General features: G+C 37.5%; 1 protein-coding gene across 1 annotated transcript in view; it reads left to right on the top strand.

Moving 5' to 3' along the window:
- Nucleotides 1–25,213, top strand: part of gpc1b (glypican 1b) — a 70,207-nt gene that overhangs the window by 26,434 nt on the left and 18,560 nt on the right. Inside the window, exon 2 of the mRNA XM_088430047.1 lies at nucleotides 16,236–16,394. Coding sequence (XP_088286173.1) covers nucleotides 16,236–16,394 — 159 coding nt within the window. The remainder of the gene's footprint in view (nucleotides 1–16,235; nucleotides 16,395–25,213) is intronic.

Genomic DNA, 25,213 nt, shown 5'->3' with positions numbered 1-25,213 from the left:
ATAGTCTGCACTGAGGGTGCAAGAGTACAAAAGGTTTTCTCTTTCTTAGGGGAGGGCTTTGCAAGATATAATAGTAAAGTACTGAGGTAACATTTAAGCGAATAGGTCCTTCGACCTTACACTGTTTTAAATTAACTTATTATCGGCCATCTGAGAAAAAAAAGGACGAAGATATGCCCCGATGTCTAGCATGAAGCCTTTTTCAAAATTATTCATTAGCCAAATGATGGTACTTTCTTCACATTTTCTGGAACGATATCATCTAAAACGGGTTCTTCTTACATCATGCTTCCAGTATACCGCAAACGTCGTGAAAAGCAGTACAACTTCCCACAAGTTTTTTAGATTTTTTTTTTTTTCCCCCAGTAAGCAGGGACACAGCTGGTGCTTGTGGGCCTGCTCGCTGCTCAGCGTTCAATGCCCACACTGTTGTGGCGAACGCCGGAGATGACGTGTGCTAAATGAGCGATGCCGGTGGCCTACATAGAAGCATGACATCACATCCTCACAAGATGATCGAAACTCAGATGACGCTTTTGGCTTCGTCCCTATCTTGTTTTTTTTTTCCCCTTTGCTGACCTTTTTGCCTTTCTGCGCGCCTGTATGTCATCAGCGTGTATTTGCCTGCTGACAAGGCATTTTGCTGACTCGCAGTGCTGAAGAAAGGCGAGAAAGTATGAGCTTGTCCTGACCTGACTTGAAAATAGACAGCTTGGCACGCACACACTTTGGCATAACAGAGCTCTCCTTGTGTCAGGCCCGTTTTCAGATCTGACTTTTGATGTGACTCACTGCTCCTGGGCCGGGATTGAGAACATACAACACGAACACAAAGGGCGTCATCCACAAGGCGATTAAATTGTCACTTTGTTAATTTCTCATTAAATAACGGGTGTAGTATGAGCAGCCTCTGCTGCAATGTACTGTAGGGCTGGGAATAAAAGTTAACCAAATTGGGTTCGTCAACGGCGAATACCCTTGCTTCAAAGCTTCGCCTGAAGCATGTTTACGCCACCATTTTCTGCGTAGATTTGCTCTGCTCAAGAAATGGGATATTGTTAGGTTCGGATAATTGTCAATTCAATAAAAGTGTGTCCAAAATAGTGTTCAATTAGTGCAAAGTGGAAAAGACATAGTGTAGTAGTACTTCAGGGGAAATACGAGAAAAAAACGCAATGGCAAAGCCCTTCTTGACATGCAGCTCCTGTATTTGTCTTAGAGCACCACCTAGTGGCCACATGCCTCATGCTATTTGCGTGCTTAAATCCACTTACTGATTTAGTAGAAAGTGGGCTTTCATTTAAGACAATATTGGTATTCAGATATTCCTGAAGTAAAGGAAATAACTTCCCAAAAAGCAGTAGCGGTGTATTTTCTGAGAATGTGACTTGTCATTACAAACACTCTATAGTGGTTTGGTGCTGAAATTTTAACTAGTAGAGGGCAGTCCAGCACAAAACATGCCCAGTCTGCTCGTCAAGCAGAAAACAAGAAGAAGATCAGGAAGTCACTGACCTCATAGTAGCCAATATTCCTGCATTCACAATCGCTATCCTGCATTCTATTTGAATGGTAAGAGTTGTGTTTTCATATGTTTTTATGTCCATAGAAGGTCCGGGTAATTAATCGTTGTTGAAATAATTGCCCAGGTTTTGTAGGTTCTGCTATATTATAAACTGAAAGCCATGACGAATTATATTTGTATTCGCTCACTATCTCGCTCGCTTGGCGTATGCTTCCAAAGTATGCTCTGTCTGTGACACAGTAGTGCACGTGCTGCATTCATGTAAAACCGGTAAACAGCAACTTAAAATTATCCACACCACAATGCATATTTAAGGACACTAATACATGTGTACATATAACATTAATGATGTGTGAGCTAGATGCTAGTCTGTGAACCTTAAATGGAAATCACGCTAATCATGATTGCTAACCAGTTAGCATTGGCATTTTTCGCTGTCTAAACATATTTATGTAAAGAAAATGAAAAATAAGAGTAGTCTTTACATCCACTCACTTCAACTCAGGTTTCAGTTATTAAAACAACGTTAGTGGATGATAATGAATTACATGAATACGAGCTGGAATAATCAATAGGGTAATCCATTTGAAAAAGATTTGGTATTGACAACCCCACTGTAATGCCAGCTAATAATAAGATTTATCTTTATAAGATAATTTTGTTATATATTTATACGAGGCTTTAAAAAACGGAGGAAGAAAAATAAAAACAGCATAGCCCCAAGGTAAACATTGTGTTGCCACAGTCGTAAATAAAACATGATGATGTTGGACTACCTGGCGAGTATGGATCTGTCTGGCCAGGGGCACGGGGGAGGCACAGGGAGGCTTGTACAAGGATGACTCAACTTTGATCACAAGACTTGGCCGTAGCTGATAACTGAGAAAGTTTGTTTTACTCTTTTGAAATTCTCTCTGGTCACAGCCAATCTAATATTTAAGGCTCCTCTCACTCCATGATGTGGATTAAAGCTGTGATTGATTGAAGTTTGAACTGCTCTCTTACCGCAAATGCGGCAAAGAGACATCAAGCAGGATGCTATAAAAGGACCGCACTGAGGGCTTTAATTATGCAGCAAGCATCTCCATTTTAAAACAAACTTTCACGCATTTGTGTGAAAACAATCAGGTTGAGTGGAGATGATTCAATCAAAAATGCCATTAAGGATGATTTAATTGTTTTTATAGAGCTTTTACAGTACTGACGACTTGCTAAAGTGAATTTAAAGATTGTGTCTAAATACTTTCAAAGTACTTGATTATTACGAACTGGTGAGAACAATTGGGCTGTTCAATAGTTCTCAAATGGGAGTATGTGAGATTTGAGCAGAGTGTCTGCAGTTTGCAATGAATCTAATTTAATCGTTTTTGAATGCTGTGATGAAAAGAATAAGTTCATTTTCAAAGTAAGAGCAGATGAATTGGAACATGAAATAACTTATCTTTAATGCTTTATTTTTTTTAAAGTGGAAGTCAGCCCCCAAAATCTTTTGACTATTTGTGCCCTGCTAAACTAAACATGGCATTCTAATCAATATTGCGTTTGTGCAATATGAATTGAACTGCAAAATCTATTTTTTCCCATCCCAGCAGCCAGTTTGTCACTTGACTCAATTAAGAACGACAGTTGCTCAAATTTCAGATCTATTTTCCAGATTCGGGATGTGCTTGTGCTTACTTGAGACCTAAGAAACTGTGATGTCATTTTTAGGGGACAGCACATCACTGTGATGAACTTTTTACGTTTGTTTTTATTTTCCGATCAAAACATGCAATACTATAATACTATAAAAGAAAAAAAAAATGTTTCTCCGGAGGGTACATCAATTAAAATAGGTTGAGAATCACACGTCTAATAGCATAATTTCCTGAGGCTTTTTCAACTTAATAATATTATTATAAAACCCCAACGTTATGCTGAATATGGTTTATTCTTTGTCTTTGTACAGATTGTTGCAAATATTGAACAGAGAAAAATATAAATTGTCATTAAATTGGGAGAAAAAAAATGTCAAATTATGGATTTATCTGTGGGGGTCGTGTGTATCAAAACTAGAAGTGGTGTCGGGACTTGGTATCGGTATCTGTAAAAAGTGGTATGAGACATCCGTAGTATAAAGTTTACTCCGACTCGTGTTAGTCCAAATTCCCAGCTGTCACTGACTGTTTCTGATGGCCGAATGCTTCTGCGTTCCTGTTTCTTTGAGCGGCCCCGACAACAGCGGGTCATCTTCTATTCTGCACGGAGCGGAGAGCTTGACTGCTTTGTCTGCGCTGTCACCATCAAGAGATGAGTCTGCCACTAAAAAAGAAAGGCTTTTCAGGGGGCCATACCTGTGCACAAGCACGGAGCTGCATTCAGTCCGCGCTTCTATGCCGGCTTAGTTAACTGTATCAACAATTTCATAGTGTTGTAGCGATGTGGGAATGGGGAACGTTGGGTGATTCAGAAGCGCTGATTCAAATAGTGACAAGACAAAATGTCTTTCAAGGCTACAAATATGTCCATTCATACAATTTGTAAAGAGTTCGTTTCGTCTTCGAGGGCTAGCTGACGTCATGCGAAAGGCGAAGGCTACTAAAAACGTGGTTTCGAATCGCAGTTGGGAACAGTTTGACTCTTCCCAATAGGTGTGAAAATTTACCACTCCCATTTAGGCCTGGGCTTTAAATCATAATAATTTAATACATTTGTTTAAAAAAAAAAGAAAGTGATCTAAATAGTGAAATTGAAATGTTTAAAATGGTGCAAGGCATGTTGACGACAAATAACGCATTTGTGGTATTTAAAGGCATAGTCCACTTCTTTGGGTGTTTTCGTATTTTATATTTTATTTTGATGGATAAATGTTTTTTTTAATTATTATTTGCACTTATTTACACTTCTGTTTAAATCTCAATGCATGCACTGAACAGGAGGAAGCTCTTCTATTTAGTACGTCATATAATGACAAGAAACAGCAATCATCTATTCATTCATTTTAGCAGTATTTTTTTTTCTATAAAGCCATTTTTAGACAGTGCCTGAGCCCAGCACTTGAAAATATTTGGGAAAAAACTCTGCACACTTAAAAACATAAATACTATACGTCTTTGGGTTAATTCAATGAGTTAATTTTAAAAATAAATAATTTTTTGCACACAAAAACACATTTTTTCTCTTGTTGTCAACTGAAAACGACACCACATGTCAATGAATAACTGTTCAGTTTATGAATGTCACATGACCAAATGGTGAGCCATGATTGGTCGTTACCCAAATCCTTCAGTTGACAACGAATAGAAATTGTTGAAGTGTACGTGTGAAATAATGTAGTTATCAAACTAATTGTTGACAAAATATGAACTCTTTACTGCTAAAAATGGCAAAATAAGTGGAGTATCCCTTTAAGAAAGCTATACACAAGCTACGGATGTTAAATTTACATCAAAACTGATTTTAAATCAATATTCATGATTTTATTTTTATTTTTTCGACAGAATTTTAGTTAAATCAAACCTTTAAAAAGATGTTTGCTTGGTTAATTTCTTCAATGTAAAATTTGGGATTACAATAATAATCGTTCAGAATGATTGAAAAGTGAGATTTAATTTTTTTGGCCGTATCGTTTAGCGGCTAAGCGATATAGGGGGAAAAAAAGGCATGCTAAGCCTCGGCCTTACTCCTATTACTCCCGTCATGAGACAGGAAGTGTGTCAACTGTTGATGGCATCTGTAGAAAACTTTCCCTGGCTCATAAGTGGAAAAGCCGTCCATGCCGCTCATACAAATACTGCACAGCAAAAACAACACACCCAAACCTCCAGACCCTGAATTGAGGTCAGCCTGGCCAAAGTTACTCCCATTCCTTAACATTTGTACACTCCCACTCCAAAATTACTTTGCACGGATTTTCCACCTCTGCACAGTTAAATGACAGTTAAATGAGTTAGGACATGTCTCCAACCTGCAGGCCAAGGGAGGAACCGGGGCCAACATATTTGCATAAAATACATGTTCGCCAACAAACACTTCAGGTCAACAAAGGTGAAAAAGAGGAATTAATAAACAGCTTCCACGGGTCAATAAAACACGCACATAAAAAAGTCATGTGAAAGTTAAGGCCTTAAATGACATTACTGATCATTTGGGACGGAAAACTCATCAAAAATTACAGTAAATCTTGATTTTGATTTTGTCTTCTATTGTGCTTTAAAACATTATAATACAAGTATTATATATCATCATAAATTATATATATATGTATATATATATATATATATATATATATATATATATATATATATATGTATATATATATATATATATGTATGTATATATGTATATATATATATATATATATATATATGTATATATATATATATATATATATATATATATATATATATGTATATGTATGTGTGTGTGTGTGTGTGTGTTTATAAATAAATAATTAAATAATAGAATTAAAAATGTCTTTTATTTTCTTTAGATTGCTAGGCAACGCTTAGCTAGCAATGAATGTTGTTGACGTAGCCGCTCCAATTCAGGCAGGTTGTTTCCAGCGCCGAAAGCAGCTTGCACACGCTCTTTTGTGGTAAACACTGTCGACACTTGTTTTCTGGCGGTGCGCGAGCCATAAAACCGGACGTGAGAACAAGACGAGGTACTTAGAGAGCAAGAAAAGTTGACACGCCCGCGTGCTTATCGGAGCAGTTGGTCAAGCATGCGTCTCAAAATCACAGCAAATCGGCTTTGTCGTTCATAAGCGCAAATATTGCGGTTTTAGGAGATTAACATTCATGGCGTTGCCTCACCTTGGGAGGAAGGCTCTCAAGTATTACTTCGGATCTTGGTGGCCCCCTCATTCAATCAGATTTGCGTGAGGCGGATTGCTTTCCGATACTAATGGGTGGAATGTGCTGCTGGAGGTCAGATGTTGTTGTGATTACCGGTGACAGATCTCTAAAAATAGATCTGCTGCGATGTAATATTGCATTTTCATCTGCTGATGCCATTGTCAAAGTCTGTTCCAAGGCACCCTTGTGTTTATCTAGAGTTCAGTTGTCTTTAACTTGAAGTAGAATCCGACAGCATTTGTTCTTGAACTGTTTGCTTTTGTATGTTTTTTTTTTTTTTAAACCTGTATTTAGGTCATTTATTTTTGTTCACTTAAGTGCAGTTATGTAAAAACTTCACAAATGTGCCTGGCTTTTCTTGATGAATGCTCAGGCTTTCTATGATAATTTTGGTCAATGATCTTAAAAGTGTGACATGGACACTAGAATTTTTTGAAGTAGAACCAAAACTGCCCTGTCCCAGGAAGCAAATGAATAAAAAAATAAAGAGGGAAATATATTAATTAATTGAAAAATACATAAATAAATACATTGAGTAATCATCCCTTCTTATTCTTCTGTACTCCTCAGGTAGATTTTGAGGCACAAATTATGAATTGTGGTTCAGCAGTGGTTCTCAAATGAGGGCATGTGTACCTCAGGGGTACATAAAGGCGCTTCAGGGGGTATGTGGAGTTTTTATCAGTATAATAAAAACGAATTCATTGCTTTTTAATGCCATGACACGAACAGTATGGTTTTCTTTTCAAACTAAGAACAAATTAATTGGAACAGGAAATGACTTATTGCTAAATTAATATTTTTGCTAAAAGTTCAAACGAATTAAGTTAGACGTGTTATCTCCTGGAGTTGATTGATAAAATGCCTCTACAGAAACCCCTATGAATGCAGTTACCATGTTAGTAAATCAGACACACACTCCATTTTTTTTTAACTTCCACTGGTTTGGGGGTACTGGGGGAAAAATAATAAATAAATAAATCACAGGGGTATATGGCTAAAATAAGCTTGACAACCACTGGACCAGCTGATTTATGATATCATTTAAAAATCTGACGACTGTGTGGAATTCAGCAGAGGCCATTTATTCAATTTTTCAATTTGAAATAGTTAGATTTTGAAAGCAAAACATGATGTCAGATATATCACATATTTGCTACAGAGCAGTTTAATCATTTAAAAAAAAATTTTGCATTTCTCGCATTAAAAAAATAAAATAAAATAAGCACACACAAGTGTATGATATACACAAGTGTATATTTATGTTAGTTATTTCTAATTGTTAAAGCACCTTGCAAGAAGATGCCAAAAGGAACTTTTTCTTCATCCTGGCTTATTCGCATGCATGTCTTTGCACCAGACATGATTTCTACATACATGTAACATGTAACATGAGACATCAGCATGTCGAATCCATTTCCTCGTTAACACTGACACTGTCACACTCACTCTGAAGTCTGATAACGCAACATCTGTTTTACATTTGTTGCCATGGGTGAAAGAAAAAAAAAAACTTCCAGTGGACACAGTTTTCGGTTTGGTACGACTTTTCCTCCCAACTTCACATTAACTTCCGCTTAAACTGGCTTCCAATATGACATATAAAACACATAAAAAGATGCTGGCTTTTATAGAACATTAAAGGCAATTCTCAGTGGGCTGCTTATTTTTGTTCTTTGCGCCTGCATGAGATAACAACAGCTATTTTCCATTTTCTCTTCTTTGCTGTGATATTGGAGTCTGACTCATCATGTGAGTGTGCATCGCTACTCCCTGGCCCACTTCAATCGCTCTCCAAGGCCCATTTGCTAATACAATATTAAGTCATCCTCACCATTGCTGTTTAAATGAATAAATTGCATATCACTGTGCAGGTCAATTTAGAGACCATTTTGCCAGTCTAATGTGGTCTAGTTAGGCAGACCATTAAGTGCTGCCTCTCTGCAAGCCTTCTGATTTCTTTTGTGTTATTTTCTGACAGATTGTATTGTTTTGAATATAGAGGTGGTATTTGGTAGTATTTGCCTGATGTGCTCATATTTTATAGTGTGTTCCTGGTCTGTTCTGTCCACTCAATTTTTTTTTTAAATACTAAAGTATTTTCATGATAACTTTTTTATATTTTTAATACTAGATTCTTAAAAGACATTTTGAGCACAGCCATTGAATCACATCTGTTCGTTTCTATTTCAATGACTAGACACCTCAAACAGATACGCATTGCTATACTGGTGGATCGTCTCCTGGTGGCTAGCAAACAAAAACAAAAACAAACAAACAAAAAACTGCTGATAAACCGCACTGGACTATAAGATGCAGCGCTCAAATCATGAGAAAAAGTTTTGGCTTGTAGCTCGAAAAATACGGTAGTTACACCAAACAAAACAAACAAAGAATACGCTGTCAAGACAAAGCAGGACAGGATTTACGCCCAAATGAAAGTGTGCTCTGCACATAAAAAGAAGTGCTGCATCACCGGGTGTATTACAGAATTATACTATAAATTTCATGTATCCCAATGGGTGGTAATAACGTGTCATTGCTTCTATTAGCTGTACAAAAGGTCGACTGCTCTGCTGGCGTTGCAGGGCAAAATTACGACGGGAGCGTAGCTGTGGAACTCCCGACCTCCTCACCTGACACCGGCGAGCTATTTCTGTGAGCCTGTTAGGCTGCTTTACATTAGCAGACCAGTCTGGCGGCCGGGGTCGCTCGCGGGGTCGTTCTGTGTGCGTATGTTGTCTAAGGCCAATTGAAATCTGGAATAATGGCAGACACTAACGCAAAAAAGGGATCAGTGTGTTTTGCCATTGCTTAAACCTCTAAACCCCTGTTTGAGTATGTGTTTGTTTATTGTTCACCAATGAATGGATTAGGCTGCTAATCTGGAACTAGCGTGGGTGCACACGTGCATATGCCAGTTTTTCCATAGTTCCAAAATGTTTATAATAAATCCATTCCATGAATGTACAGCAAAAAATGAGAGCCTAAACATTTGCGTCTTCATCATGGATACACATAATAAATAGCATGAAAAACACAATAATTTGAAGTAATTACTAGGGATAAGATCCCGTGCCACGAAATCTTGCGAGATTAGGACGACACAAGATTTCTTGTTCCTGCGCTGCACAAAATTGTTTTACCAAATAATGTACAAGATAGACACAAATGCATGTAATTTGACATGAAAGTTTTGGTTTTGAAATTGTTCTCAGACAACTTGTTGCTTGTTTCACTAGATGGCGCTGAAGTTACGTAGAAAAGAGTGGTATATGGAAATTTTTTAAAAGTTTTTTAAAACTTTTTCTCCTTGGACTAAACACCGAAGAGCAGCACCAACTTATTTTCAATATAACACTGACACACTTGGATGGTTAGAATATGGCACTAACACAACGGTAACATGCATGATTGTATTTTCCAGTGAGAGCAATAAAAACTTCCATATTGTTTTATTCTGTCTCCCTTTGTTTACCGTAACATTAGCCCTGGTGGCTTGTGAAAACAACAAAAATAACAACAAAACTGCAGATAAGTTACACTGGACTACAAGCCGCAGTGTTTAAATATTGATAAAAAAGTAGTAGTTTGTATTCCCAAATTTACGTTAGATTTGATGATACTTATAGAAACACTGTTAAAATCTCACATACCCAATGAAATGCCTTCATGTACCCCCATTTGAAAGCGACTTCTTTGTGGCAAAGTTCGCCTTAAGTTTAAATCTAGCATTTCCCACCAAAGTACAAACACAACAAATGTAACCGTTTCTCCAAGCACACTCAAAACAATTTAATACCTCTCCAAGACAACATGCACAGATTTAAGATGAAAACATGAATTCTGAACTTATTTCTGCAATCTTCTCCAAAGGCCCCTCAGTGCTCATCCGGCTAACTGCCGCTAAATAGGAGCATTCCACCCTGGTGAACAACGATAAGCGGGCGGTTAAGGAATTGTTCTCCGTTTAGTATCGGAGTCTGTCAAAAGAGTGGCCGGGCGGCCACAGCCGTGGGCTCCAAATGAAAACGAGTTCTCATTACACTCATTCATTAGAGTGTTGGGGCGGCTGATTGGCGTGCTGCCTCCATGCTGATTGGCCTCACAGCGGGAGGTTGATGAAAGCGGAGCGGCAACCCTGTTGATTTAAATATATTTGAATAGATCATTGAATTTGATGCCAGTTATTCATGTGTGGTTCTGTGTACTCTTAATTTGTATGCAGGATGTGAGCGTTCGCGTTATGAGCATGTTTTGCCCATCAATCATGCCCGCCATGACGTTTATTCAGGCTGTGGGGATGATTTAGAAGCAATAAAGACAGGAAACGGCAAAAACAGGCTAATCTCCAATGTATGAGGAGCGGATTTCTAATATGTAATGAAAACAGATTTTTGGCTGTCTCTTCACGTCTGGCATTAGAAGCACAAACATCCCAAGCAGTCTTAATTCAAAACAGGGCCGCGTCTAAGCCTTTTCACTTGATCTTGAATTCTTCTCCTACCGCCGCAACATTAGGTGCTGCATAGATTAATGGGATCTGATTCCACCTATCTTATCAAAAAGTCTTTCAAAGCTGCACAGACTTGATAACTCATTCAACCCCAAAGACATATTTTTTTAAGAGCACAGACACCCACCTTTTTTTGTATATATATCATATTTTCCGCACGATATGACGCACCGCGATTATAAGGCGCACATTTAATAAATGGCCTATTTCTAAACTTCTTTCACATATGAGGCACACCGCAATATAAGGCGCATAGAATAGAAGCTACAGTAGTGGCCGGGCTTGTGTTATGCATCCACTCACTGTAGATGGAACTGTGGTAAAGGGAATCAGATAAGTCAGTCAAACTTTATTAATAGATAATTGGAAATTAATAATAAAGATGGTTTGTGGAATAGGGAAAAATACCTCTTGATTATATTAAAAGACTGTTTAGATCAAAACCAAGCTGAATCAAGAGTTTCAAAGCCCACAATTATGATTCAATTAAATATTAAACTCACAATGTTAATCAAATTTTAAACAAAAATCTTTAGATATCTTTTTGTGTTGATCTAAAAACTGTTTTGATTTTATAAAACCACACTTTCTTTTACAAAAACATGCAGATTTTGCGCCTTGTTCCATATCAAAATTTTAAACAGGGTATTATAAAATGTTTAATTGTAACAAATACATTTACAACTGAAATACAGAGATAACAATTGAAGAATTGGCATGGCAATTTTTTTTTTTTGTCGCAGTTTGTGTGCTGTATAAGGCACACTGTCCACTTTTCATAAAACTGAAGGCTTTCAGTTGCGCCTTAACGTGTGAAAAATATGATGGAAAAATATTCAGGGAAAAAAAGGGAAAAATGTAACTACCTGGTGTTGAATGTCTGCACTCTTAAAAACAAAATATACGTGAAAAATTCACCTTTGAGATTGAATGGGTTAAGAAAGATTAAGAAAGAATTAAATACAGGAAGCAAACGAGTTAAAACAAACAAAATCACCGACAGCATTAACTATATATCATCTACATATCACCTAGCTAGCTGCTGAGCTAGCTAACAATTACGCGATTAACCGGATACTGAGCTATATAATAAAAGTCATCATTATTATTATTATTTTTATTATTATTTGAGTACAGAAATTAGTCGAGTTGGATTCTCTGTGTTGAATTTACAGAGAATGAGAGGTCAGGAAGCAAGTTGGCTGTGTTTACACCCACAACAGCGCTAACATACCTTTCTAACTGTGCACTTCTACAAAAATACCGAAAGAGAGACAATTCACCAGCACAATTAGACTGCAATTTGTTTTAGACACAGATAGAAAAATAGGGCCCATTCTGTCCTCTTATAATATTGATAAGAATGAAATGCTTTTTGTGTATGTTATTGTGGCCGTAGTTGGGATCTGTTTCTTCTGCTTACATTTGATGAGCCCAATCGCTAAACACGTGTTCGGTTGCCGGGAACCCATTTCCTTCTGCACTTTGTTTGAAGTGCTTTCACCTGAATAGATGTGAACTGACGTCCACAAACACACTGGTGTTTATAGAGTCGGCCATGTTTGTATCACGAGCCACCTACAACCGTTATGCTCTATTGCGGCTTGACCTTTTCTCACTGTGAGGCCCGTGTGTGTCTGTGTGTGTGTATATTTGTGTGTGCCCTTGCACGTGTGTTTGCACCTGCAGACTTTTGCTGGGAAATAATCATGCTGAGTTTTATTTATAGAGACTTGACACTAATACTGCTAGTATGTGTGTTTGTGAGTATTCTTTGCATGTCCTTTCAAATGACACACGGTGAGCAGGTTGTACTGGAGGTAAGTGATATAGGACGCACACACACACACGCGCGCACAGCAGTGCAAGCGTTTAAAGAAGAAGCCCAAGGGGTGACAGATTGCAGCTGACCTCTAAGCAGGCTGTATATTATTTCAACATAAATCTTCTCTCCCTCTTCTCCTTCCCTTGTTTTCTCCTGCTGTGCTTCTTTGTGCTCTCATCTCCACTACTTATCCTCCCCGGGCAGTTTTTTTTTTTCTCCCCTTCTCTTCATATATACACACACATAAACCTCTCCAAAGTCCCCTGGCAGGTATGTGGGTGTGAGTCACAGTGTGACCAGTTGAGAAGGTGCTGAGAGGTGCCCAATGTCACCTTACACTCCACTTTACTTTTGGGGTGTGGGTAGGGGGGTGAAATTGCCTTTAATTGGCTCAGACGAGAGTCTTAAAGAAGTGATTCTCAAATGGGGTGCGTGAAGGCACTTCAGGGGGTACGGATTGACATTTTAACAGGCTTTCTGCAGGCATCATCAAATCTAACTGAATAAGGACAGTACATTTTCCTTCTCAAATTAAGAACAAATTAATGGGAAAATGAAACAACTTACATTTTACACGGATGCTCATTGCCCTTCGTTTCTGCAGGTATCAGTAAATCTAATGCTTTTTAATGCCGTGACAAGGAAGGTACATTTTCTTTTTCAAATTAAGAACACATTAAGTTTAACATGAAGCAATGTAAGTTTTACACGGATACTGATTGCCATTAGGTTCCGCAGGTATCAGAAAATCTAATTGAATGCTTTTTAATTTCAGGACAAGGACAGTGCATTTTACTTTTCAAATAAAGAACAAATTCATTGAAACATGAAGCAACCCACGGTTTTACATGGATGTAAATTGCCATTGGTTTCTGCAGTTGTCAGCAAATCTAATTGAATGTTTTTTTTTATGTTGTGGCAGGCAAAGCACATTTTGTCTTTTATAAATCAAAAACACATTGCAATTTACACGGATACACGTTGCCATTACTTTTTTCCATTTTCAGAAAATTGAAGTAAATGCTTTTAAATGTCGTGACAAGGAAAGTACATTTTTCTTTCCAAATTAAAAGGAAATTAATTGGAACATGAAACAACTTTTTTTTTTTTTTTTTAACTTTTGCACAGTACACTTTGCAATTAACGAAAACAATCACGGACTAATGGTTCAGTCCTAATCATTTTTTTTAATGCCTGACAAAATCATCCAGCGAGCCGGATTAAAGCACAGTGTGGGCTGAATTCGGCCCCAGCTCATCCTGTTAATTGTTATTTAAAATACAACTTTTGAGGACGGCTCTGAAACCGTATCTCACTGAGGGTCCACTAAATCGGAGGTTGACCTGTGAAAAATTGATTCCGGGAGGAGTAGGCGAGGCAAGATGGAATGACTTGAAATGCTTGTCACTGAAGGGTGTAAAGATAGACATGATGAGATTCAGTCAGATGCTTCCCTCACACAAGCAATAACTCAACCAGGGCGGAAATGATACAACCGAACTCTATTTGCCACACACTGAGGAGCGCCGCATTCATATATAAATGCGCATTACACGTAAATAAAAAAATACAATTAAAACTCGATTAATTTTTCCCCGATCTGAGAACTGATCGTGTGCTTTTCTTTAATTAGGTCATCAATTTAAAATGAGCATGGACATGCTAGCTTTCAATAGCGTGTTTTTCAGGAATCATTTTTGAAATTGAGAATTTTAATCTCATTTTCGACATACAGCATGATGTGATGTGCTTTGCGGCGTTCCTCTCCTCCACCCAGAATGTCCATTAGTTCCATGTGTGTCCGTGTAGTCATTTTCACCAGACACTTTATTAGTTACCACAGACGTTTTATTATGTACTATTCGTACAGCTGGGGAATTCTGGAAATAAGTTTGGACATTTCGCACTCAAGTCAAACATAATCTGGTTCACTTCTAAGTTGTTCCGCTCGCAAATCATAGTTTCTCATAAGTAAGTGAATTTACAATTGATTTTGTTCATGTGGTGTTGATATGACAACTTTATTGTTCCAACTGTAATGAAAATACAATGAGATGTATAATTACATACTATAATGATATTGAATCTGATATGAAAGTGCTAATCCCCCATATGTAGTTTTTTTTTAACTCATTCAATCCCAAAGACGTATTTATACGTCTTTTACCGTGACATTTAATCCACATGTTTCTTAAGGTTATCTTCTTTGAATATGTTTAATTTGATCAAGTTTATCATGCTTTCAATATCCCTGCCTCTCAATGGCAGTGAATGAATGATTGAGTTAACTTGAGAAAAACATGTCAATGGGGGTGAATGAGATTAGGCATATTCCACAAAAAATGTATTCATCAGAATGCCATGTTTAGACTTTGAGGGCAGAAAACATTCAGGTCCAGGTCTATAGGAACAGACTACTTGATTAAAATGCAAAATTTGTAGAAGAACAAGAAAAGGATAAAAAAATGCTGTATTTCACTCAGTTTGTTTATCACGCTATTATAAGCAAAGTTCGATGATTTCAAGTGTGAGGTACACAATTGAACTGAACCTTATTCTGCAAGTTTGTTTTGTTTTTCTTCTCAAAATGGGGGTTCCTGGAATTATTATTTTCGGAAAAAAATAGAATAAAACACTTTTTACGTGACTAACTGTAACTAACTTGTATACAGAATAAAAGTGAATGTTAGGCTGTGAAAGGCTTATGTTTTTCTCAAACTGGGGGTTCCCGAAATTTAAAAAAACGAGATTTTGATCTGTAATGCTACCCTTAGTTTGTCACGCAATGCATGATGGGTAATCCCTGGTTACGCTGTAGCGCCTTTTGGTTGCGACTACGAACTTTGCTAATAAAGAGTTAACACTATGTCGTAGTCCAGAGTATCGTCGTTGTATTAAGTAGCAAAGAAAAGTGAAAGATATAACATCAACCTTGAAATTTTTCCACGTTGTTTCTCAATTTAGAGCCAACAAAAAAAAAGCACAAAAAATGTAAAAGTCAAACTTTTCACCAAATGGTCTCACTCTATTGACCGATAACCACGTTGTAAAGATGTATTTTTTCTTGAATTCCCCTTTCAAACCGAGCATGATCTCGTTTCAAGGCGATGCGGTCCCATTGGAATGCGCGAGTGTTTTTGCGTCGGAAGATGAAGTGTCACTGAACATCTCTTAAAATGTAAATGAACGCCACCCACACGTTTTACCCGTCAAAAAGCCTTGCTTGACTGAAGTGCAATTTGCGTTTTACACGATTTTCTTCCGATTTGCTCGCCTTGAGAGCGTACGCAGAAAGCTTGACAGGCTGTGTTTGCTTTTTGCGCACATGCCATTTGATTGTGTACATTTACGGTACGCGGCTGCCAAAAAGCTGTCAGCGTCTCGCCAGGTAATCAGATGAGCGACCCGTGCTTCCTGGAATGCCAAAACAGCCACTGCAGCTTATCTAGATTGTCACGTCCGTGTCCGCCGACAGAGCCGATTTCACCAATGCCTTTCTGCTTTCCCGCCCTCACCCCGTTTGTCCACTAGGGGAGCACCTGCGCATCTGTCCCCAGGGTTATACCTGCTGCACCAGCGAAATGGAGGACAAGCTGGCCACGCAGAGCCGATTGGAGCTGGAGGCACTTCTCAAAGACGCCGGGCGGTCCTTGCAGCTCTCCCTCGGTGGACATTTTAAGGCCTTCGATGGTGAGCTTCCAAAGACGCAATCGCAACAGAATTGAATGCAGCTCCGCTTAACTTGTGTGAAGCTACCAACGGCTAATTCGACTATGTGATTAGCGGGAACAAATTATACTTTTTTTGTATGATAGTGTTATTTCTCACGTTCCCTTCATTTGTTTTGTATTTATGTTATTATGGATGGGTAAGTAGCGATACAAAGTATTGGTATCAGGCCGATACTTGACCTTACTTCAAGGTACTTTTGACACTAGCCAATAGTCGTTTTGTCCTAGAATTCAGACTTTAGTGTGAGAATTTCACTTCTGAATTCTGAGAATAAAGTCAGAATTCTGAGTATAAAGCCAGAATTGTAACTTCAGAATTTTTTACATCATTCTCAGAATTTTTTCAACTTTCTGAGACAAGTCTGACTAAAGTCTGAACTCTGACTTTAGTCTTAGAATAAGCTTAAAAAGATTCCCACTCATCTCAGAACTCTGATTTTATCCTCAATATTTCTGACTTTAAAGTAAAACAAAACTTTAAAGTCAGAATTCTCATTTTAACTCATTCAAAACCAGGGACATATTTTCCTGTTTTTAAGAGTCAAGACATGAAATCACAGATACTTAAGTTCTAAATTGATGCTTGAGTACATTGAGGACATTAATTTCCTGATATTTAAGTCTTAAATCAATCCTTAATATCTGGGACTGAATGTCTAGACTATAGACTTTTAAAATAAACGTGAAAATACGTCCTTGGCATTGAATGGGTTAAAGTCATGATTTGGAATTTATTCTTAGATTTTTGGCGTAGAGCAAAGTCAGGAATCTGACTTAAGTCTTACTTCTGACTGACCTCTGAGAATAAAGTCAGAATTCTCAGTGTATGGTCAGAATTCTGAAAATACAGTAATGTGCAAATTCTTAGATAAAAGTGGGAATCCTACCACTCTATTTTTTCTTGACTCATCTTAAATCTCTCCTGTAGTTTGCACTGCACCAGCCTTATCATAATTACACTTTTTATTCCTCTACTGAAATAAATGCAATGACTATTTTGTGTCGCAGCAAAAATAACCATAACCACGGTCACTCTCTTGAGGTCATATAGGGTGCTATCTTCATGCGTCCTACCGTATCATTTCCCAAGTAGTCAGAAAGCTGAACTAATTCACATTGGCAGCAGCCATGATTCAGTCAACATTATTTTTAAATTGCAATGTCCGGTTTCAATCCAAGCCAAAGCGGCGAGCCGCCCCGGAGCCCAAAGTTGACAATCCATCCGTCAGCCGTGCCTTTGCTACTTGGTCCGACCTTTGGCCGTGACCGTGATAAGTGGCCCAATGACGTTTGTTTACCTTCCCGCTATGGGTCCGAGTCCTTCATTCTCCATTTCACCGCGGGTGCCGCCGCCTCCGCGCCAAAGGAATACAGCCCGAAGGGCCAAAACACACAAATGCACAAAGCTTTCCAGGACGTGCAAATTCCATCGTTAGAATGTGTCATTCTTAACCTTTCCACTTTGGAGAAAAGGCCTCATTTAGCAAAAGAAGCGCCAGGAAACAATGCCGCTGACAACACGTAAACACCACTTGGCTAAACTCATCTTCATTCTCTAAACATTGACTTCGCAACCTTTCGTTTGCCTCATCGCGGAGCCGTTTGGATATTGTTCTCCTCATTTATCCTCTTGCTTCAGCTGTGTATTCCTTACTTCATCCCGGTTAACATCAGATGGGGACGGGCGGGGATGTACTTTAAGGAACACTGAGGTCTGAAAAACATCTCTTGTCAACTAGGTCTTCTAAAGACAATAGCTGAGCAATGGACTTGATCAGTGTTTGGCAAAACTTTTTTCAACAATGTACCCTCTGTGAATTTTTTCATTTCTTTCAAGTATGTGCCACCTAACAAGCACAAAGACATTTTGAAGAGAGCCGTGCCATCCATGTGTGATTTATTAACTCACTCAATCCCAAAGACGTTTTTTTTTTTTTTTTTTGTAGCTCATTGACTACCATTGGCAGCTATATTCGTCAAAGATCTGTTTTTTACTGCAACGGCAACAAATAAGTTAACTCATTCGCTGCCATTGACAGCTTTATACGTCAAAAATTCAATTTAACTGAGCTGCGAGTGAATGAGTTAAAACGCAACATTTTTGTAGAAATTAAGCTTTGCATATTAATAGTTATGTGTCCTAATTGTGAGATATCATTAACATGAACCTAGTCTTCACAAAAATAAAGTCCATAGTCATATTTTCACGTTTCTTTTTTCTAGAGTCCAGACAATAAATCCCATGTACTTATTTATGTATTTATTTTTACAGTATTTTAACCAAGGGATGACACACTCCTCATAGTGTGATGGCTAAGTGGTCATGCCATGTTGAACTTTGGCATGTTGTCACCATCTGGGTGAAATTTCAGCTCCATAGTGTCTTCTTTCAATGCTTTCCCTTTGATGTAAAGATCAAAAGCCCGGACAAAATACTGCGCAAATGTTAAAGTAGGGTAGTCCAAACTATGGCTCGTGGGGCATTTGGGGCCCACTATCCACATTTTGGTGACCCATTGCATATGTGAAAAACATATTTTGACATTGCCTGCAATGCAATTTAAAAAAGTTATAAAGGTTTTTTGAAGGTAAACAGTTTTGCAAGTATGAAAACATCATCAATTAAACAGAGTTGAGGACATCTGTCTTTGGCAGTTTAGGTTTAGCAGCTTTGTAAACCAGCTAGCCCGGTAACGGCAGCATGTTGTTTTTGCTAGGTGACTGTGGCTCACTTGGTAGGAACTGAAGCTGAAGTGTTTCCATTTTTTTGTTTCTTTTTATTAGTACATTTAAAGCAAGAAGGGGAATACATTTTCCTCCAACCACTTCCTCTTGCAACAGTGACAATATAGCACGCTACCAGTCGGGACACATCTGGCTATGTTTAGCAGGGTGTGGACTAGCTAGCGCCATGTGACTAAGTGTAGGGTGTTACTGCTCCAGCCCAGGCAGCCTCGACCTTTTTTTTTGGTCCACTGATTTTGGAGAAGGTCCCAAGTAAGCCACCAGACCACAGATTAGAGGCCCAGCATGAACACATGGAAGGATCTGGCTCTTTCGAATATATGCACACGATATGTGAGCGTGCTGATGTGGCTTGATTTGTTTGTCAGCTTGTAATTTCACTGCATGGGCCTGCTGAGTGGAAATGGTCTTTTTGTTGGCGTTTGTGTTCGGCTGCATGGTGGAAGCTTGTAAAAGAGAGGAACACAAAAGAAGACGAATAAAAAATGAGTTAAGAGGAGAAAAAGACAATGAGGTCCATGAATAAAATCTAAACAGATGGGAATGGAAATTGATTGTACAAGAAAATGTAGATTAAAAGAAATTAAAACAGAAAATGTAAAAGGTCAAAGAGGACACACGGAGTGATGGGAGGGAAAAATGGTAGATGGCGGCCAGGTGTGTAAGACAGACGGAGGCGAGAAAGCGAGCAGGTGGTGACAAAACCCAGCGGATCCATTCCTGGCATTTGTGTACTCACGCTGGCCACATCATTAGGGACACCTCCACAAGCTGATGACAACACCCAATGTTCTTTTTGCCTTTACCAATCCAATAACACTCAGATGTATTCATCGAGCAATGTGTTTGCTTTGCGCTACTTATTCATATCTTCAAAATTGTTTTAATTATTATTACAGCCCATCGTATGAGTCTGTGCAAGTGTACTTAATGTGCTTGTTGATTGTACGGTTTTTCACTCGCTTTCTTAATTATTTTTGATTTGTTTTTAATGTTTTCAGATTTTCATTAACATTTTGAATAAACCTTTATTCATCAACTTATCTTTATTCATACAAATGATTCCAAAAATGGGTTAACAAATTAAAAATCCCCCCAAAAAGTGTTTTTAAAAATTCATATAACCGATTTCAGCTGAACATAAAATCATTAGAAAATGACAAAAATCATCGGGAGATTATGGGACCAGCAATTGAAAAAAAAAAAAAAGATGGAGCAATTCTGGGACAAGATTAAAAAAAAAAAACAAAAAACACTACCAACTATATTAAAATACAGTACAGTGAGAAAATCATCTACGAGGACGTTACAAGAAAATCAGTTATGAATGAGCAAATAAAGATTTTTAAAAGAAAGAACACTCTTATGAAGCCTATTGAAGCCAAGCAGGAAAAATTGTTTATTTTTCAAGCAAGTTTGAAGTTAGTAACTTTGTTAGCTACCTGTTTTTTTACTTAAATACTTTGCTAGCTAACTGCATACTTTCTTAGTTTGTTACTTTCTGAGCTAGTTTGCTAGCTAGGGTTAGCGTTAGGGTTAGCTGTTATATGTTTAGCTGAAGGAAACATCGTCATTCAGTTGAATGTTCTGTAAACTTTCATTTTCCAGTAGCCAAAAGGTTCAAATCGTAGTCAAAGTGTAAGAAAATAAAGGATTAGTAGATATCAATTTAAAGGGAATCAAGTGTACCGTTAGAATATATCAATAGCTTCATTTTTGGGGACATAAGTTTGATTTTTTTTTTTTTTTTTTAACTTCACAATTAGATGTAGCCTCTTTCCAGTTCTTTTCTGAATTTTAAATTTTTAATTTTCACTTATCCTATTAACCCCAATGTATTCCTAAATACCTGTAAAGTTTTCAGCGTACAAGCTTTTTGCAAAAAAAAAAAAAAAAAAAAAGCATGAAACACTGACGTCGATGGCATGGCTTTGTTATAGTTTGAAACGGCTTGAAGATCAAATGATCAAAGTGCAGACTTCTCTGGCAGTTGATGTACAGTCAAAGGTCTTTTGCTTCCTGTGTTCTTGACGACTTTCAGTTGAAGGCAGTCACATTCATTTATGTCGAGTTTCTCAACCGCGTCTAAAGAGGGAGCAAAAGCGTCCAAACTCTGTCAAGTGTTTTATTTTATTTTTTTCCTCCTGACAGCTGGAGAGCATCACAAGCAATGGCGTCATTACTGTGCTGCAAGTCATACGTCTCACCCACTCCATCACTTGCAATGGAGTTTGTTGAATATTAAAGTAAATAAACGGATTTCCCACAATGCCGCAAAACATATAATAATAATAATGACAGTAAAGTTCAAAGAATCGGTGCCTCTCTTAAATGCTTAAATAACTATGAAATGACTGCAATGATCTTCATGAAATCACGATTTATTACTGTGCTGATGAGCTACTAATGATTGTTTTTGCAAAAGGAGTGTTCTTTGCAATGCCTGTCGTGAATTATGTTATGTTTGTTTAGTTTGTTTTTTCTGTCTGGCGCCTTTATTATATTTTTACAGAAGTTATCATTTGCACTTACCATACACATAGATGTTATATGTCATTTGAAAAAAAAAATCCACTTAAAATGCTGTATGAAACCTGATGCCTGCTAGTCCATTAGATTGCTAGCTATATTGGTAGTAGGCAGTAGGTCTTATATAGCACTCCAAGTTGATTTAAAGTTGGATAAATGGTTGATTTTTAGATGCATTTTTAAAAAATGGGCTAACTATCTAGATAGTTAGATAAAAGCTAGATAATTGAGACATACGTACCTGCTACAGGCATCAAGTTTTATACATAAGTCAAATTTTATTTTATTTTTTTAATGGGCTAGCTATCTAGCCCATTTAAAGATAGATTGCTAGATAGGTGTTAGATCTACCCAGCCATCTAGCGGGCATCAGGTTTTGCTATTTATCCATAAAGATAGCTGGGTAGTTGGTAGCTAACCATGCTAACTATGTAGTGGACATCAGGTTTCATATAGCACTTTGTTAGCCTATTAGATCACTATCTATCTATCTATCTATCTATCTATCTATCTATCTATCTATCTATCTATCTATCTATCTATCTATCTATCTATCTATCTATCTATCTATCTATCTATCTATCTATCTATCTATCTATCTATCTATCTATCTATCTATCTATCTATCTATCTATCTATCTATCTATCTATCTATCTATCTATCTATCTATCTATCTATCTATCTAACTCTACTTATACATCTATACAGCTATACATCTATGCATCAGGTTTTATACAGCACTTAACTGAATTTCTAATTTTTTATTGTCTTTAATTGGCTAGCTTGCTAGCATTAAAGCTCTATCTCGAGAGATACATAGTTAGGTAGATAGATAAATAACAAATTGAAAACTATACACATAAATCTTCGCCCTCACTTTTCAACCTTTCAAGGTCACTTCTAACGTGACCAGTTCAGTTTGTCTTCATGCAATTACAGTTTCCCTCGCCAGAGTCCCCCGGCCCTCATTAGCCTTCAACTCATAATGATGGCTGGAGAATGATGAGAGCAGTGGGTGACATGACGGAGACAGAAGCAAACAGTGGGGCGTTTGATGAGGAAGAGAAGAAACCGCCAATGGGTGGTGAAGAACGCTGCTGAAAAGTAGGACTAAATGAATATAGATGAAGAAAGAGGTTGCCTTTAATGACGCATGTAGCAACATGATGAAGGAACATGAGACTTGTATGGTTGCTAAATGATGCACAGATGCACTATGTGATGTGTCAACTGCTTTAATACAAGAGGCATTTTAATAGAATCTCAATGGCCTGAGTACATTTGGAGTGAGTGTTGTTATTGATGGAGGGCGACACGGTGTGTAATGACGCCTAGATGGGCATCTGTGCATTCAGTATGCCCACAACAGCCATGTTTGCTTATGTCTGCTGTGTTTATTTTACTTTCACTGCCTTTGCACAGATGGAGCGTGATTACCTGAAAGAAGCTGGGGAGAATGTTAGATACTTTGTGGTAAAGTCAATCTGGTACTTAGAAACCAAAATGTTCTGGGGAGCAAAACATGTTGAAGTCCAAACCGTTTTTTTTTAAGGTTCTGGTGGTAAAAATTTTTCCTACCACCAGGGGGCAAACGCAAGGTTAAGATTGCATATTCTGCAACGCGTACTGTCCTGGAATTTTTTACCACATGGAAAACATGGTGGGCGAACTATCACCGGTACAAACACCTGATTCGGCTGAAAAGGACTACCGTGACCCAAATACCGTACACGACCCCTAGCGAGCATGCACACTGAGGAGAGATGAGGAGTCTGTAAAAAAAAAAAAAAAAAAAATGCTAGGAAGAAGCTGAAGTTGGCTTCACGGCACCCTCCCGAGATTTCATCTTTCATTTCCACCTTAAAAGCTTTAGATCAAAATGTTTCACACATGTTTGCATGGCTAAAGCCTTTGCTTTTTAATCACCTTAATATTATATTATTTACCAGTGTGAAATTGCATTGAGTTTCTCTCCTGATTCCTAATATTTACCGTGCTAGTTGTCAATTGAGACCCATTTTGAAAAATCCGATTCGGAAAAATTGGATTTGAAATGACTGAAAATGACATTTTGACTGCTAGTTGAATTTGAATTTAAATTTGCTTAAAAGTAAATATAGCACTTGGTTCTAAGTAGGCTTTGCTTTTTTTTTTTCATTGCTTTGCATTCGGCAAGTAAGTTAGCTGTGTTGCCCTGTGTGCCATGTTTTTGCCATGTCCTGAGTGAATTTTTCTTTATTATTTACTTTATTTAATTTAGTTTATTATTTCTATTTGTAAGTATTGAGCATTGAAGCCTTTATTATATACAGTTTGTTTTAAAAAGGGGCAACAAATAGACATGTTTTATCAAACATCATGAATCATCGTGATTTCAGTATTGATTAAAATAATCGTGATTATTAATTTTGACAATCGTTTCGGCCCTATTAGCGACGGTATTTAAGTTCAAATCATTTTTCAAAATACTGTGTATTTATATTTATTTTTTTAATATTATTGTGCGTGGTAAATGTTTATTTTTGTAACAAATGTTGTATTATATATTTTGTTTGAAAATTAAACATTTATATAATCTAGAAAAATGGCTACTAAAAATGGTATTATATAATTTAGCGCTGTATTTTCAATACCGTGATACCGCAATACTTTTTTTTAAATATACCCGGCTATTTGTGGGAGGGGGATTGTGTAATCTTGAGCATTTGCCAAATGTCTTGACTCCTCTTTTCATTAACACGGAAGAAAGCAAAGGCACTCAACATTTATCAAATAGACAGGAGGTAGGAAGAAAAAAAAATACAATTTATATGTCAGATGTTAAAGTGATATGAAAGTGCTGGTCGCACAGGCCTCGATTTGTCTCCCCTTTGCATTGAATTCATTCACGCTCGTTCTTTCTCCTCTCCTTTCTGGTGCACCGTCGAAGTCAATCAGTCTGTTATTTGAAATTCATGGTCTTTTACTTGGCTGCAGAATTGTCTGTCCTTCAGTCCGCGAGCACACTTACTTACTATCTGCTTTAGCTTTTTATTGGAGGTATTTGTCAAGCCATTTTTACTGTTGCCGAGTACCGCCATTATTTGCCACCAAATGAAATTTTACAAGTCAGCCTGGGTCATTCCACTCGCTCCCTAAAGCTTTGAATTATTTCCTGCATATGCAAGGATGATGTTAACAGTCGGCCAGTGGGAAACAAACGTGAAGCTTCTTTTTGTCTTTAAACACTGTTCCCAAAGTGTTGGTAATGATGCGAGCATAAAAACAGAATAAATCCTCTCTTTCGTTGCTACAACTTCGCATCTGATTTATTGAATTTTGGAACTTACATTTTTGGTGGTATCTGTAGGCACATTATATTCTGCAACTCCAAAACATAGCTTGCATAACATCCTCCGCTGTTTTATTTCTGGCTTGTACAATGAAAACAATTTAGCAAAGTGTTGCTTCATGATCCAAATAATGTGCTCTCTATTGGAAAAGAAAAACATTCTGTTCCAGCT

This window comes from Hippichthys cyanospilos, chromosome 12, assembly GCF_059441005.1.
Source record: "Hippichthys cyanospilos isolate Australia breed blue-spotted pipefish chromosome 12, RoL_Hcya_1.0, whole genome shotgun sequence".
NCBI classification, from domain to species: Eukaryota; Metazoa; Chordata; class Actinopteri; order Syngnathiformes; family Syngnathidae; genus Hippichthys; species Hippichthys cyanospilos.
Note: the sequence above shows the minus strand (reverse complement) of the source record. Positions and strands in the feature narration are given on the sequence as shown.